The following is a 16,245-nucleotide window of genomic DNA, read 5'->3' as shown; positions in this document are numbered from 1 at the left end:
CAGGATCTGCACAGGCATATTGCCTGAGGGAACAAGCCCAATGTGAGGACCTCCTAAAGGATAGCTACTGGCTACAGTGCAAGAAGTAGAGGGAATGCTGAGGAGAAAAGGCTGGTGAGGTAGTGAAGGGACAGGTTACTTTTTTTTTTTTTTTTCTGACGGAGTCTCACTGTCTCCAGGCTGGAGTGCAGTTGCACAATCTCGGCTAACTGCAACCTCTGCCTCCTGGGTCCAAGTGATTCTCCTGCCTCAGCCTCCCAAGTAGCTGGGACTACAGGCATGCACCACCACGTCTAGCTAATTTTTGTATTTTTAGTAGAAATGGGTTTTACCATGTTGGCCAGGATGGTCTCAATCTCTTGACCTCGTGATCTGCCTGCCTCGGCCTCCCAAAGTGCTGGGATTATAGGTGTGAGCCACCACACCTGACCCAGGTTACATTTTATCACTTTCATTGTAGGCAGAAAGGGAAGCCACTGAATATTTAAACAGGGGCTAATATGATCAGATTATTTACTTTGATTGGTTGATTCATTCAAAAATGTATTCATGGGTAAACATGAAGCTATGCACTGGGAAAAAGTGTTGACAAGGAAGACAGACCCCTTATCTTCATGAAGCTCATGGTTTGGGGGCCAGGACTTTTGTTAGGACCTGGATTGGGCTTGTTGTTTTTGAATGTGTAACCATCACATGGAGAAAGGAGGCTCCAAGGAAAGCTTTTGAACCCCTTTTCCAACAAAGCCCATACAGTAAAAGAGTAAGGACTTCAAAGTTAAACAGGTCTGGATTCCAGTCCTGGCTTTGTCACAATACGCGGTTAAAAACTCACTTGCAGGGTTGTGGTAGGTATTAGAAAAGAACATGTGTTCCCAAGCTGGAACATGGTAGGCTTTCAGTAAATGTAGCTATTATTCAAGCCAGTAGTCATTGCATATTTACTGTAGATAAACACTGTGCCAGGAACCAGAGGGTATCAAGATGATTAGAACATTACATAGTCTGTTTTCTGACGTATCCTAGGGAAGAGACCACACACTATCCTAGGGAAGACAGACACCTAAGCAATTAACCGGGATGCTAATTAGATCAAAGCTAGGCAATATGGATAGTACTTTGAGAGCTCTAGGAAAGAGGAAGTGACTTCTGAATTAAGCTTTATAAGATACTCAGGAGTTATAAGGGAGCTAGAGACAGTATAAGAGGGCAGTATAAGAAGAGAGAATGAGTGTAACTAAACTATTTGGAGAAGGATAGAAAGGACAACAGAGATATCTTAGGGAAGGTAGAATTAATAGCATTTGGTGACAAATTGTTGTGGAAGAAGAAGAGACAAAAATACTGAAGGTGCAGCTTGGAACTGGTTGGAAGATGATACTTTTAAGTAAGACAATTTGGAGCTGTGAAGTTTCTCAAGAGGAAAGAGTTCTGTTTTACATGTAGTGAAAAACTACAAAAATTCAGTAACAAGGGCTGAATAGAGACTTTTTGTTCTGACTTCTAGTTAAAATTAGAAGATTGATAGGGACAAATACCTTTACTAATGATATAAATTCATAGGAAAGCAGTGAGGAATTGGGAGGTACAAGAGCAGGAAGAGAAGTGGCCAGTGGTAAAGAGCTGGGCAACTTCAGAGAGAAGCAAGATTGAAAGAAAAGACATTCTTTATTTGTTTTAAATTACTGAAGAAATAAGAATTCTTGACCATATTTTGTACACTGACAAGGAATTAGTGGAAACAGAACAATTAAAGGTAGAGATGAGAAAAAGTATAATTAGAATCAGTATAAAAGAATAAAAAGAATAAAAGTATAAAAGAATCAGAGACACTGGAGAACTCCTTCCATTTGCATAACACTCTACCCTTTCATAAAACGTCTTCACAAGTGGTGTGTCTAATCCTCACATGACCCTGCAAGGTAAGTATTATTTATCAGCATTTCAAGAAAAGTAAATTGATTCGATGTAAACTTCTAACAAGAGCAACTATGCTTCAATGAGCTGCTAAATGTAGTGCAACCATCACACTCTTATGAAAACTATATTTGATAATAATTAATATGTGTTCCCATTAGATCCCTTACATTGTAAAATTCCAACACCCTTACGGTTCCACCTTCAGATCCAAATCCCTTTCACTTCAAAGGGCCAGCATAATCTAAATACCTCAAGGAGAACTCACCATGCTTCTGCTTTGTTTTCCTGTGCCACTTGACACCCTTTACCCTTTCTCTCTACCATTACTAGCCTTTCCTCAAACTCACCCCAAAACATATCTTAGCAACTGATACTTTGGAAACCCACGATAGAAATTGCCCCACTTTTTCCTATCTAGTATTTTTTTTCTCAATTTTCGTTCATGACATCTGCCTTTGCATTTCCAATCAAATGATGTTACCTCTCGAGAGCCCTCTCTGTGGACCTTAGCATTCCCAGCACAACCTTAGGTCCATTTTAAGTGCATGTTAGATCATCCAGTGTCAGGACACCTTGTTGTCACCTACTTTTTGTAACTTCTGGTATAACTGCTGGGACTTTCCAAAATCAGGTGCACTTCAGTGTACAGAGAAGGACTTGAAAGGAACAACTGAATGATACCTATACAAGATTCAAAGATAGCCAAACCCTTTTCCTTTATTTTTATATTTGGCAGTGCCTTTGACAGCATGAAAAGAAAAATAGGACTCAAACTGTTTTCCTCTTTAGGACCATATCCTGAAAGGAAGAAGAGGGAGAGAGAATGAGAATGAATAACAATTTCAAAAATTTTAGTATTTCTATTTATTTTTATCTGAGGAAGGAAAAATGAAAACTATGTGTTAGCCATATTTTTCCTAACCAACTTCCTTTAAAAGTGAGTGCACATGATCAAGTTAAAATTACTTTTCTTCCACTATTCAAGAAGTGCTATTAGATTTGATTTCTGAAATGGACATGCTTGTATTAACATTGCTTTAAAAGTTTCAGCTATAATAAAAGATTGCCAATATGTATTATCCAAATATATATTGAGTATATATTTAGTTTGAAGTGATATGTATATATTTTGCTCCTATATTATCTGTTATTTTCATCTAAAACATATTTCTTTGTCACAAGCAGAAATTAGCACAAAACTTGTTCATTTATTGAAATTAATTTTTAATTGATCTGGTTAATTTGTTTTAAAAATTCTAAATGTGAAACCAAATTTTTAAGTCCCTGAATATACTGTCCCACAAAGGAGCCATATTTAAAAGGCTCATCAGATACAGCCTTTTAATGTGGTTATCATCCACATTTTTAATTACACATCAAATTATAACTAATTATTGTAACAAATGATTTAAGACTGGAATGAGAAGAAAACATGATTTTTATGTCTAGTCTCTAAGTTTATAAATTGCTCTCCTTGACGTTCCTTTATATATCATAGAAAGAAGACTCCAGGGCTTTCTGAGCAGAATGGCAAAGGAGCCCCGAGGAGCGAGCGGAAACGCGTGCCAAAGACCTCAGCGCAGCCCGGGGAGGGGGCCGTCGAAGAACGGGAGCGCAAAGAAAGGCGGGAAAGCCGAAGGCTTGAGAAAGGGCGATCACAGGATTATGCAGACGTGCCAGAAAAACGGTATGAGGGCAAAGCGGCGGATGAGGAAAAGCAAAGGAAAGAGGAGGAGTATCAGACCAGGTACCGCAGCGACCCGAACCTGGCTAGGTATCCGGTGAAACCGCCGCCTGAGGAGCAGCAGATGCGCATGCACGCCCGGGTGTCCCGCGCGAGGCACGAGCGGCGCCACAGCGACGTGGCGCTCCCGCGCACCGAGGAGGGCGCCGCGCTGCCGGAGGGCAAGGTCGGCAAACGTGCGCCGGTGGCGGCCAGGGCCTCGCCTCCGGACTCGCCGCGGGCCTACTCGGCTGAGAGGACTGCGGAGACCAGGGCGCCGGGCGCCAAGCAGCTAACGAACCACAGCCCGCCAGCGCCCAGGCATGGGCCGGTTTCCGCAGAAACCCCGGAGCTCAAAGCCCAGGAGCCCCTCAGGAAGCAGAGCCGCCTGGACCCTAGTTCGGCAGTCCTCATCCGGAAGGCGAAGCGTGAGAAGGTGGAGACCATGCTGCGGAACGACTCGCTGAGCTCAGACCAGTCTGAGTCGGTGCGGCCGTCCCCGCCCAAGCCGCACAGGTCCAAGAGGGGCGGCAAGAAGCGGCAGATGTCGGTGAGCAGCTCTGAGGAGGAGGGCGTGTCGACTCCCGAGTACACCAGCTGCGAGGACGTGGAGCTGGAGAGCGAGAGCGTCAGCGAGAAAGGTAAGGGGGCGGCGCCGGCCGCAGCCAGGCGCAGAGGCGTGTGTGCCGGGCGAGGTGCTGGATTCAGCGGCGAGGCTGGGAATTCTCACAGGTAGATGGCGTTACCTCCAGTGGAAGGTCTTTTTTTAAAAATTAATTTAATTTGATTGATTGATTGATTTGTGAGATTTTAAAACACAACAAGCTCCAAAGTTAGGCTACAAGGGTTCTTGGTGATTTTGCCTCCTGTCATTCTGGTAAATTTGGTATGCAGGCTAATATTTTTAAGGTATTTTAGGGTGGATTTATTGTTCAGTGAAAAACTATTTGCTAGAAAATGAAAATGAAAAGTACGCCTTATAAAGGAAAATGACATTTTAAAATGTCAGTTATGTAATATTCCAACTGTAAAGGTAGTTTTTTTTTTTCAAACTTCAAATTAATCTTTCTCACAATTTGTGAACAAATTACAGTTTATTTTTGAATAACACGGATTTGAACTGCACTGGATGGGTCCATTTATACGTGAATTTTTTTTTTCAATAAATAGACGAATTTTTTTTTTTTTGAGATTTGCAGCAATTTCAAAAAACTTGTGGATGAACAGTGTAGCCCAGAAATATTTTAAGAAAATAAGAAAAAGTTTGGTATGTCATGAATGCATACAATATATATACTTACTAGTCTGTTTTATCATTTACTACCATAAAATGTACATGAATATATTATAAAAAGTTAAAATTAATAAAATGTATACACATAGATTGTATATGGCACCATTTGCAGTGGGAAGAAATGTAAACACATGTAAAGGTGCGGTATTAAATCTTAACTATAAAATGAACTACAGTGCATACTGTATTACTGTATTAATTTCTGAGCCTCTTGAAGTGCACTTTAGTATTGCATGCATCACTTTAAAATGCCCTGTGATGCTTATCATCTCCCTTTGAGCAGTTTCTTTCTCCAGTAAATGGCATGGTATCTTGTTCTCACATATATTTGTGATGTTCAGTGCAATACTATGAATAATACCGTGAATAATGCTATGAGACACATACAGAGTGTCATTAGTGACACTAGAAGTGCTCCCAAGAAGCAAAGTCATGACATTAGAATTGCTTGATGTGTATTGCAGTTTGAGGTCTGCAGCTGCAGTTGCCTGCCATTTCAAGATAAATTAATCCAATGTAAGGACCACTGTTGAAAAAGAAATTTGTGATGCTGTTGCTGCAGCTATGCCAGCAGAAGCAAAACCCTTGCACTTTTTGTGAAAAACTTTTATCTTGCATTACAAGTGCAGCTTTTATGTGGGTGCAGGGTTGCTATAAGAAATCATATCTATAGACGCTATAGAAAAAAGAAAAGCAAAGTCAGTATATGACAAAGCAGAAGAATAGTGAAGGACCTAAAGCTAGAGAATTTAATGCCAGAAAAGGATGGCTTGATCATTTCAGAAAGAGGTTTGGCTTTTTTAAAATGTCAAAATAAAAGTAGAAGCAGCTTCTGTGGACCAACAGAGGTGAGTTCTAGTTGCCATTAAGAATTAACTATTGAGGAGAAAGGGTGTGTGCCTGCAGAGGTTTTTAATGCAAAGTGCTTTATTTAGCAAAAAATAAGTGCCATAAAGGACATTTAGTAGTAAGGAAGAGAAGCAAGCACTAGGATCTAAGGCAGGAAGGGATAGCCTAGCTCTACTGTTTTGTGCAAATGCAGTAAGGGCTGCCGCTAGGTGTAAAGCTGCTAACCCCCGGAGCAGTGAAGGAAAAACATAAACACTAACTGCCAGCCTTTTGGTTGTACAAGAAGGCCTAGACAAGAGTCCGTCAAGTTAGGAAGTACATTGCTAGTAAGGGACTGTCTTTTAAAGTTCTTTTTATATTGAACAATGCCCCTAACTACCCAGAACCTCGTGAGTTCAACACGAAGGTGTTGAAGTGGTTTACTTGCCTCCAGACACAAAGATTCCAATTCAGCTTCTGGACTTTAAAGGTTCATTTCACATAGTACTGTATGGACAAGATTGTAACACTATGAAAGAGAACCCCAATAAATAGAACATCATGAAAATCTGGTAAGATTACACCATTGAAGATGCCATCGTTGTTATAGAAAAAAAAAGAAAAACATGAAAGCCATCAGACCCCAAACAATTCATTACTTCTAGAGAAAAGTATATCAGATGTTGTACTTGACTTCACAGGATTTATGAGAAGGCAAATCAAGGAAATCATGAAAGAGATTATGGATATGATGGAAAAAAGGTGTGGAGTGAAGGGTTTCTAAATATAGATTCCAGACTTAATAGATACCACAGTAGAGGGATTAACAGAAGATGGCTTGATGGATGAGTGCTTCTTAACCAATGACAGACAGTGAAGAAGAAGATATAAAAGAAGCAGTGCCAGAAAACAGACTGACATTAGACAGTATGGTAGAGGGTTCCTGTTAAATTAAAGACTCCTTTTGACTTCTTTTACCACATGGATCCTTCTGTGATAGAGACAATGACACTAAATCAAATGGTGGAGAAAAGATTGGTACCATACAGAAATATTTTTAGAGAAACAGAAAAGCAAAAATGTCAGACAGAAATTACCATGCATTGCCATAAAGTTACACCAGGTGTGCCTGCCTTTCCTGCCTCCCCTTTCATCTCCTCCACTTTTGCCTCTTACATCCCAAGACAGCAAGCATCTTTCTCCTCCTCCTCAATGTGAAGACAATGAGGATGAAGACCTTTTTGATGATCCACTCTTACTTAATGACTAGTAAATACATTTTCTCTTCCTTATGATTTCCTTAATAACATTTTCTTTTACTTTGTTATAAGCTTACTTTATTGTAAGAATAGGGTATATGATACATATAACATACAGAATTTATGTTAATTTTAATTGACTGTTTATACTATCAGTAAGTAGTAGGTTCTGGTCAACAGTAGACTATTAGTAGTTAAGGTCTTCTGGATCAAAAGTTATGCTCAAATTCCTGACTATTCGGGGGTAACAACACTCCTAACCCCTGGGTTCAAGCATCAACTGTACTTCACAAGTATTGTATCAAGCAAGGTGTTACGTGTTGTGTTTTAGGTAGTAATTTTGAGGTAAAAAGTTTATATTCCAAAAGTTGTGGGAATATTGTGTGGCAGTCTAAATTTTCACTGTATGTTACTGTAGGCCCCATGTAGCTATTTCAATTTATTAAAATAAAATGAACTTAAAAGTTTCCTTCTTCTGAAGAACTAGCCAAAAAGCCTGGTGCTCAGGAATGATTATCACAAAACGTTCCATTGGATCAGGCGTCCCCAAACTACGGCCTGCAGGCTGCATGCGGCCCTCTGAGGCCATTTATCCGGCCCCCCGCCGCACTTCAGGAAGGGGCACGTCTTTCATTGGTGGTCAGTGAGAGGAGCACAGTATGTGGCGGCCGACCAACGATCTGAGGGACCGTGAACTGGCCCCCTGTGTAAAAAGTCTGGGGACACCTGCATTAGATGGTGCTTTTATAGAAAATGCTTCAATATAATATAAAAAGTATGTGCTTATTTTGAAGATTCTCCTCAAGTTGCTTCTGTTCACTGAGATTTAAACTGGCCACAATCCTAAATTTAATGGTGCTGGTCATTATCCTTGTAGAAGTGTTGGGGTTCTTGAGTGTTTCTTGCTGTTTTTGTATTTAGGGGGACTGTTTGCAGCTTTTTGGCTTTCTTTATAATTGCGGAATTACATAATACATTATATATAAAATATTATAATTTTATTTAAACATTACTTTGCTTCCTCATTCTATGTCCAAATTGCATGTATATGTGTCCCCCCCATATATATGTGCCCACACAATCTCATACTATATATAGGAACAATTAAGAAAGCTCATTCTGACCAGGCGCAGTGGCTCATGCCTGTAATCCCAGCAATTTGGGAGGCCAAGGAGGGCAGATTGCCTGAGCTCAGGAGTTGGACATGAGCCTGGACAACATGGCAAACCATCTCTACTAAAATACAAAAAATTACAGGGGGTGTGGCAGCTTGTGTCTACAAGTCCCAGCGACTCAGGAGGCTGAGTCAGGAGAAATACCTGAACCCAGGAAGTGGAGGTTGCAGTGAGTGGAGATCATACCATTGTACTCCAGCCTGGTCAAGAGAAAGAGACTTTGTCTCAAAAAAAAAAAAAAAAAAAAAGAAAAGAAAAGGAAAGCTAATTCTGTTATTATTGCTGCAGCCTAACTTAAAATAGATATCTTTGGAATGTAATATATGTTTATGGGATCAGTCAGCTCACCTGCCAATGACTACTCTTCGTAAGTTACGTATTATTTTATGGGCTTGTGAAGTCAGACAGCGGGTAAACTCTCTTGACTGCCTTTTGTGTCTTAATACTATTTTAACACATTTTTTTTCCTGAAGTAATGAAGGTGTTAAATAAAAATGTATATACTTTGTGTCCAGTTAGCTCTTTTTTTTTTTTTTTTTTTTTTTTTGGTGAGACAGTGTCTCACTCTGTCACCAGGCTGGAGTGTAGTGGTGCAATCTTGGCTCACTACAACCTCCATCTCCCACGTTCAAGCAGTTCTCTTGCTTTAGGCTTCCAAGTAGCTGGGACTACAGGCACGTGCCACCAGGCCCAGCTATTTTTTTGTATTTTTAATAGAGATGTGGTTTCACCATGTTGGCCAGGATGGTCTCGATCTCTTGATCTCGTGATCCACCTAACTCGGCCTCCCAAAGTGCTGGAATTACAGGTGTGAGCCACTATGCCTGGCCCAGATATCTGTTGATGGAGATTGATATGTGTATTAATGTTCTCTAGAGGGACAGAACTATAGGATAGATGCATATATAAAGGGGAGTTTATTAAGCAGTCTTGAGTCACACCTTCATAAGGTGAGGTCCCACGATAGGCTGTCTGCATGCTGAAGAGCAAGGAAGCCAGTTGAAGTCCCAAAGCTGTAGAACTTGGAGTCTGATTATTGAGGACAGGAAGCATCCCACACAGATGGAAGGCTGGAAGGCTAAACTAGTCTAGTCTTTTCATGTTCTGTCTGCTTTTATTCTGGCCGAGCTAGCAGCTGATGAGATTGTGCCTGCCCAGATTGAGGGTAGGTCTGCCTTTCCCAGTCCACTGACTCAGATGTTAATCTCCTTTGGCAACACCCTCACAGACACACCCAGGAATAATACTTTGCATCCTTCATTCCAATCAAGTTGACACTCAATATTAATCATCACAAGTCTACCCCATGTCAACTTGAACCCATATACATATCCTGAAATCATACATAATCTTCAAATAAAGACAATAATAAAGTCATAATTATGCTCAATGTAATATAACTATCCTTCATACAACCAGAGACATACCACTCCCCAAATAAAATGCTATTAAATAAAGTTAACACTTAAATGCTGATACGAAGTCAATAAATCTTATGTCACATGATAAAGGGAAAAGGAAATAAGATGAAGATTTCTTTTTTGTGCAAGTGTATACATGCACAAATTTGTTATTAACAAAATAAGGAAGAAATACTCATGACAATTTCATTTCTCATTTCTGCAACTGGTTACGTGATCATAGCTGGAATTGATGACTACCTTATTTCACTACCCATTCCGTATTTCCTTTGCCTTCAGCAAGCACCTCAGCAAGTTGTAGTTTTTTACCTGGTAGAGAGACCCAAACTTTCATTCTTAAAGGGTCTGGGCCATTTGTTGTCTTGCCTGGATTGGGCTGTTGTAGTTTCCCATTAAGGTAAATGGGAAACTACAGGCATGATAATAGGGATCTCCTGTATTCCAGGAATACTTTTCCATACCTCCATTATGGAGTAGTAGACTGATTTCATCTTGATAGTCCAGATCAGTCACCCAAGCCTACACTGTAACTCCCTTCCTAGCCTATTAACCAAAAGGTAGGAGGAACCCAAGTGGCCAGGTGGCAATATTAACTTCCAGTTTAATGGAATCATTGTTGTGTCTTCTGGTAACAGGTTCCTTCTTCTGGAATTAAGACCTTTAGACCAGCAGAACATAATGTTGTGGGAACAGAAGCAAAAATTTTCCTAGCTAGTCTCTAGGGATGATGGTGAGTGGTGCCACTTCTACTTCTACCTCTTCATTCCTGGACCCGTGAATCCTGGCTATGGGAGAACATCATCCATATACTGGACGGTGATTCAGAGCATACACAGCCCTTTGGAGAACTTTGCCCCAGCCCTGCAAAGTACTGTCACCTAGTTGGTGTTTTAATTGTGACTTCAAAGGGCCATTCTACTGTTCTGTCAATCCAGCTGCTTCAGGACAGTGGGGAACATGGTAAGACCAGTGAATTTTATGAGCATGAGACCAGTTGCACTTTGTAACCACAGTAAGAAGTAGCCGTAAAGTGAGTGCCTTCATCAGAGGCAATGCTGTCTGGAATACCATGATGGTGGATAAGGCATTCCGTGAGTCCATGGATGGTAGTCTTGGCAGAAGCATTGCATACAGGATAGGCAAACCTGTATTCGGAGTAAGTGTCTGTTCCAGTGAGGACAAACCGCTGCCCCTTCCATGATGGAAGAGGTCCAATATAATCAACCTGCCACCAAGTAGCTGGCTGATCACTCTGAGGAATGGTGCCATATCAAGGGCTCACTGTTGGTCACTGCTGCTGGCAAATTGGGCACTCAGCAGTGGCTACAGCCAGGTCAGCCTTGGTGAGTGGAAGTCCATGTTGCTGAGCCCATGTATAACCTCCATCCCTGCCACCATGGCCACTTTGTTGATGGGCCCATTGGATGATGACAGGGGTGGCTGAGAAAAGAGGCTGAGTGATATCCACAGAACAAGTCATCCTATCCACTTGATTATTAAAATTCTCCTCTATGGAGGTCATACATGGTGAACACTCACATGGAATACAAATATCTTTAGTTTCAGTTTTTGACCACTCAGACAGGTCTATGGGCATACCTCTTCCCCAAATTTTTTTGTCACCAATTTTCCAGTCATGCTACTTCCAAGTCCCTCACCATCCAGCCAAACTATTGGCCACAGCCCATGAATCAGTGTATAATCACACATCTGGCCATTTCTCCTTCCACACAGAGTGCCCAACCAGGTACACTGCTCGAAGTTCTGCCCCCTGGGAAGATTTGCCTTCACTGCTATCATTCAGGGATGTCCTAGAAAGGGGCTGTAATGGGCCAGGCGCAGTGGCTCACACCTGTAATCCCAGCACTTTTTGAGGTCGAGGCAGGCAGATCACCTGAGGTTGGAAGTTCGAGACCAGCCTGACCAACATGAAGAAACCTTGTCTCTACTAAAAATACAAAATTAGCCAGGGGTGTTGGTACATGCCTGTAATCCTAGCTACTTGGGAGCTGAGGCAAGAGAATCACTTGAACCCAGGAAACGGAGGTTGGTGAGCCGAGATCATGCCATCGCACTCCAGCCTGGCAACAAGACAACTCTGGCTCAAAAAAACAAAAATAAGAAAAAAAAAAATAGAAAGGGGCTATAGTGCTGCAGCTGTCCGCTTTCAGGTGGTGCCTGCATATGGTAGAGAACCATCTGTGAACCAGGTCCTAGTCTTCTCTTCCTCTGTCAACTGATCACAGGTAACTCCTGATGAGACCATCAGTGCAGGCTGAGGGAGAGAAGGTAGGGTAGCAGGGGTGGAGACCATGGGCATTTGAACCACTTCCTCATGTAACTTACTTGTGCCTTCAGGAACTGCTTGAGCCCAATCATGTGTATATTTGATGATGGAACGCTGCTGTCCACTCCCCACTTTACGGCTAGGTGGGTCAGAAAGCACTCAGTTCAGGTCACATGGTGACGTGACCCATGGTCAAATGTTTAGTTTTCATTAAAGCCCAGTAAGAGGCCAAGTGCGCTCTCTCAGAAGGAGAGTAGTTATCTGCAGAAGATGGCAGGTCTTGCTCAAAATCTTAAAAACTTCCATTATGATTCTCCTATCGGGGCCTGCCAAAGGCTTCAAACAGCATCTCTATCTGCCACTGACACCTCAAGCACCATTGGATCTGTTGGATCATGTGGACCAAGTGGCAGAGCAGCTTGCACAGCAGCCTGGACCTGTTGTAGGGTCTTTTCCTATTCTGGACCCCATCCAAAACTAGCAGCCTTTCACGTCACTTGATAAATGGACCGGAGTAACACACCCAAATGAGGAATATGTTGCCTCTAAAATTCAAAAAGGCCCACTAGGTGTTGTGCTTCTTTCTTGGTTATGGAAGGGGCCATTAGAAATGTAGAAGGGGCCAATAGGAATAGGGGCCACTCCTGTCCTTTACCTTAGAAGGAATATCTTGACAAGCACCACACCAAGGACCCCTAGAAATTTTACTGAGGCAGAAGTTCCCTGAATTTTAGTCCCATTTATTTCCCATCCTCTAGCATGCAAATGTCTCCTCAGTAAGTTCAGTGTGTTTGCTACTTCCTGCTCACAGTGTCCAATCAGCATAATGTCTTGAATGTAATGGACCAGTGTGATATGTTTTGGAAGGGAAAAGCAATCAAGGTCTCTCCGAATAAGATTAATGCAAAGCCAAAGAGTTGATATACCCCTGAGGTAGGACAGTAAAGTTATATTGCTGGCTTGCCAGCTGAAGGCAAGTTGCTTTTGGTGGGCCTTAGGGACAGGAATAGAGAAAAAAGGCATTTAGCAAATCATTGGCTGCATACCAAGTACCAGGATATGTGTTAATTTGCTCAAACAATGAAACCACATCTGGTATAGCAGCTGCAGCTGGAGTCACCACCACTTGGTTAAGCTTATGATAATTCACTGTCATTCTCCAAGATACATCTAACTTCTGTACAGGGCAAATAGGAGCATTGAATGGGGATGTGGTAGGAATCACCTCCGCTGCATCTTTCAAGTCCTTGATGCAGTATTGTTTTTGAATCACTATCCTAGGTAGAGGCAGCTCTAGTGGCTTCCATTTAGCCTTTCCCACCATAATAGCCCTCACTCTACCAGTCAGTGAGCCAATATGGAGGTTCTGCCAGCTGCAAAGTGTGTCTGTGCCAATTATGCATTCTGGTACTGGGGAAATGGCCACAGGATGTGGGACCTACTGGGTCCCACTGTAAGTTTGACCTGAGCTAAAACTTCATTCATTACCTGACCTCCATAGCCCTAACTTCAATTGGAGGACTACAGTGATGTCTCGTGTCCCCTGGAATCAATGTCAGCTCAGCCAGTGTCCAGTAGTCCTTGAAATGTCTGATCATTTTCCTTTCTCCGCGGCACAGTTACCCTAGTAAAAGGATGGTCTCCTTGGGGAAGGATGGGGGAAAGGATTAGCAGCATAAATTATCTATAGTGTAGTGGGGTCCTTTCTTAAGAGGAACCAGCCTCCCCTTCATTCGATGGGTTCTAGTTCTGAAACTGGTTCAAATCTGGAAATTGATTGAGGGGCCGTGATTCTCTATTTTAATAATTCAAATTAGTCTTTTGTCCACTCAACCTGGAAGTTTTCTGCTTACATAAATTAAATAAGAATGCAGTAGGCTTCCTATCAATTTCACTTCTAGAAACACTGTGATTAATTAGCTAGTGCCAGATCTCTGTGTGAGTCAGACTATTCTGATTGCTGCTTTGCCTCTGCTGTCCATTATGCCCACCTTGCCTTTGATGGTTGAGTGCTGCCTCTTGGTTCCTACCACCTCGGGATCTAATTCTTTCATACATTTAAATTTTGTAGCTGAGTGACCGCAGTTCCCATTGTCAGATCTGGCATGCAGAGAAGAACAATCACAGGGCTTTTCAAAGATGCAGGTGCTGCCCTCAATTCTATTTCTCCAAGCATTGGTCAAGGGTATATCTTCTGGACCTCCCAGCTGGGACGAGTGGGTCTAATGTGACTAATCCACTCTAGCATTCCAGTCTCCTAAGCCTTTGGATTCCTTCCTCTACGTTAAACCAAGGAAGATGAGGCATTTCCAGTGCGCTCACAGTGGGCCATCTTTTAATTCATATTTCAGCTAACCAAGCAAATAAACTATTAGAACCCTTGTTTAACTCCCAGAGCTGTAACATTAAATGCAGAATCCCTATTTAGTCGGCCCAAATCAATAACTTCAGCCTCATCCAACTCTGTGTTCCTCCATTATTTCACACTCTTAATATACATTCTCGTGCCTGTTCTCCAGATTTCTGCTTATATAAATTAGAAAACTCAAGCAGTTCTTTTTGAGTGTAGCTTATCTCCTCGTGGGTCACACTGTGAACCTCACCTCTAGGGGCCCGCTGGGACTTTAGTTTAGTTATAGGTCTAGAAGCAAACAGAGGTGTTAGAGGGGATCAGTCCTGAGGAGAATCAACATTGTCTTGCTTGGCAGTTGCCTGAGGGAAGGCAGGCCATCACTGTTGCCTCAGGCAGCACAGGGTTTATTTCCTCAAAGGTGGAAAGGCTGATGTAGTCGTGAATCAGGGAGAGGATGTGCCACTACTGGGGATGCGGAAGCTATTTCCTCTGGCAATAAGGGCTCATCAGAGTTTACAACCTCAGTGTCCCCAGCTTTATCAGGGTCCTCCTACGTGTCCCCATTCCATGTTGCCCAGTTCCATTTTTTTCCAATCAATGCCATCACTTTAACAATAGATACCTGGCAAGGCTGCCTGTATGCCTTTTGTTGCAAGTTAGCCACTCACAGGATAAGAACTTGTGTCTGATTTTCCACAATTTCAGCTCTTTCTCTACAGGAGATAAGACTCAGGGCAATCTTAGAAGATTTGAGACTCAGTATCTGCTTCTGAAGCTGAGAGTTCGAATTCCCGAGTTTATCATTTTATCACCTTGTCCAGTGAACTTAAGAGCAACTATCCAACTTCATCATATTCCTTGGTTCTCCACATATGGTCAAAGGTATTAGGTATAGAGTCAGTAAGCGCCTTGCCTCTCAGAATCAGGAGTGTCAAAGGCATGTATTTTCCATGACCCTCTAAACAGTTCACACCAAGGACTATCAGTGTTGTCCATACTATTAGAAGTAGAGTCCTTAGTATTTTCGGGTCTAGTTATAATAAGCAGCCAACTCCTGAAACCCCAAAACCAACAGTCCATTCTTATTATTCTGTTGCTGTGGAACCATTCCTGGTACCAAAATCTGTATTAGTTAGGGTCCTCTAGAGGGAGAGAACTATAGGGTAGATGTATGTATAAAGAGGAGTTTATTAAGGAGTATTAACTCATACCATTACAAGGTGAGGTCCCACAGTAGGCTGACTGCAAACTGAAGAGCAAGGAAGCCCTTCAGAGCCCCAGAGTTGAAAAACTTAAAGTCTGATGTTTGAGGGCAGGAAGCATCCCACACAGATAGAAGACTGGAAGGCTAAGCCAGTCTGGTCTTTTCATGTTCCTCCACCTGCTTTTATTCTGGTTGTGCGGGCAGCTGAGGACATTGTGCCCACCTAGATTGAGGGTGGGTCTGCCTCTCCCAGTCCACTGACTCAAATATAAATCTCCTTTGACAACCCCCTCACAAACACACCCAGAATAATGCTTTGCATCTTCCAATCCAGTAAAGTTAACACTCAGTATTAACCATCACAATATGTATATTTTCCCATTCCTTAAGGGGCTCTTTACCAGTTTTCATTGAGTATGTGTTATAAATCACAGTGGGCATGGAATCAGACATAATTAAATTCTAAAATTATTTACAGTAACAACAGATGATGAAAGAAAACCCGACTAATGGTATGCATAGTTGGAGGGATGGAGCTTGTCTGATGTGAGGAACTTATTGCCTCACTACACCATTTCTCCTCCTTGGGAATTTATCACTCTGGAGACTTTGGTTACCATTTGGGATATACACACCTCTGAAGTTAGTGTTCAACCTGTGCCTCTGGGAACACAAGGATACCAGATATTCATTTATCTGATAAAGACAACCTGGTTCCTCTTAACATAATCTCATTTTCAAATAAATTGTTTGAATATACCTCGATTAAAGTGGTCATCCTACT

At 42.0% G+C, this 16,245-nt stretch overlaps 1 protein-coding gene across 27 annotated transcripts in view; it reads left to right on the top strand.

Annotated features, from left to right (window-relative positions):
* Positions 1-16,245, top strand: part of RIMS1 (regulating synaptic membrane exocytosis 1) — a 521,656-nt gene that overhangs the window by 283,239 nt on the left and 222,172 nt on the right. For all 27 annotated transcript variants that reach the window (XM_074398079.1, XM_074398078.1, XM_074398076.1 and 24 more), the window contains one exon: positions 3,416-4,281. In XM_074398079.1, coding sequence (XP_074254180.1) covers positions 3,416-4,281 — 866 coding nt within the window. The remainder of the gene's footprint in view (positions 1-3,415; positions 4,282-16,245) is intronic.

This window comes from Saimiri boliviensis, chromosome 4 (genome assembly GCF_048565385.1).
Source record: "Saimiri boliviensis isolate mSaiBol1 chromosome 4, mSaiBol1.pri, whole genome shotgun sequence".
NCBI classification, from domain to species: Eukaryota; Metazoa; Chordata; class Mammalia; order Primates; family Cebidae; genus Saimiri; species Saimiri boliviensis.
Note: the sequence above shows the minus strand (reverse complement) of the source record. Positions and strands in the feature narration are given on the sequence as shown.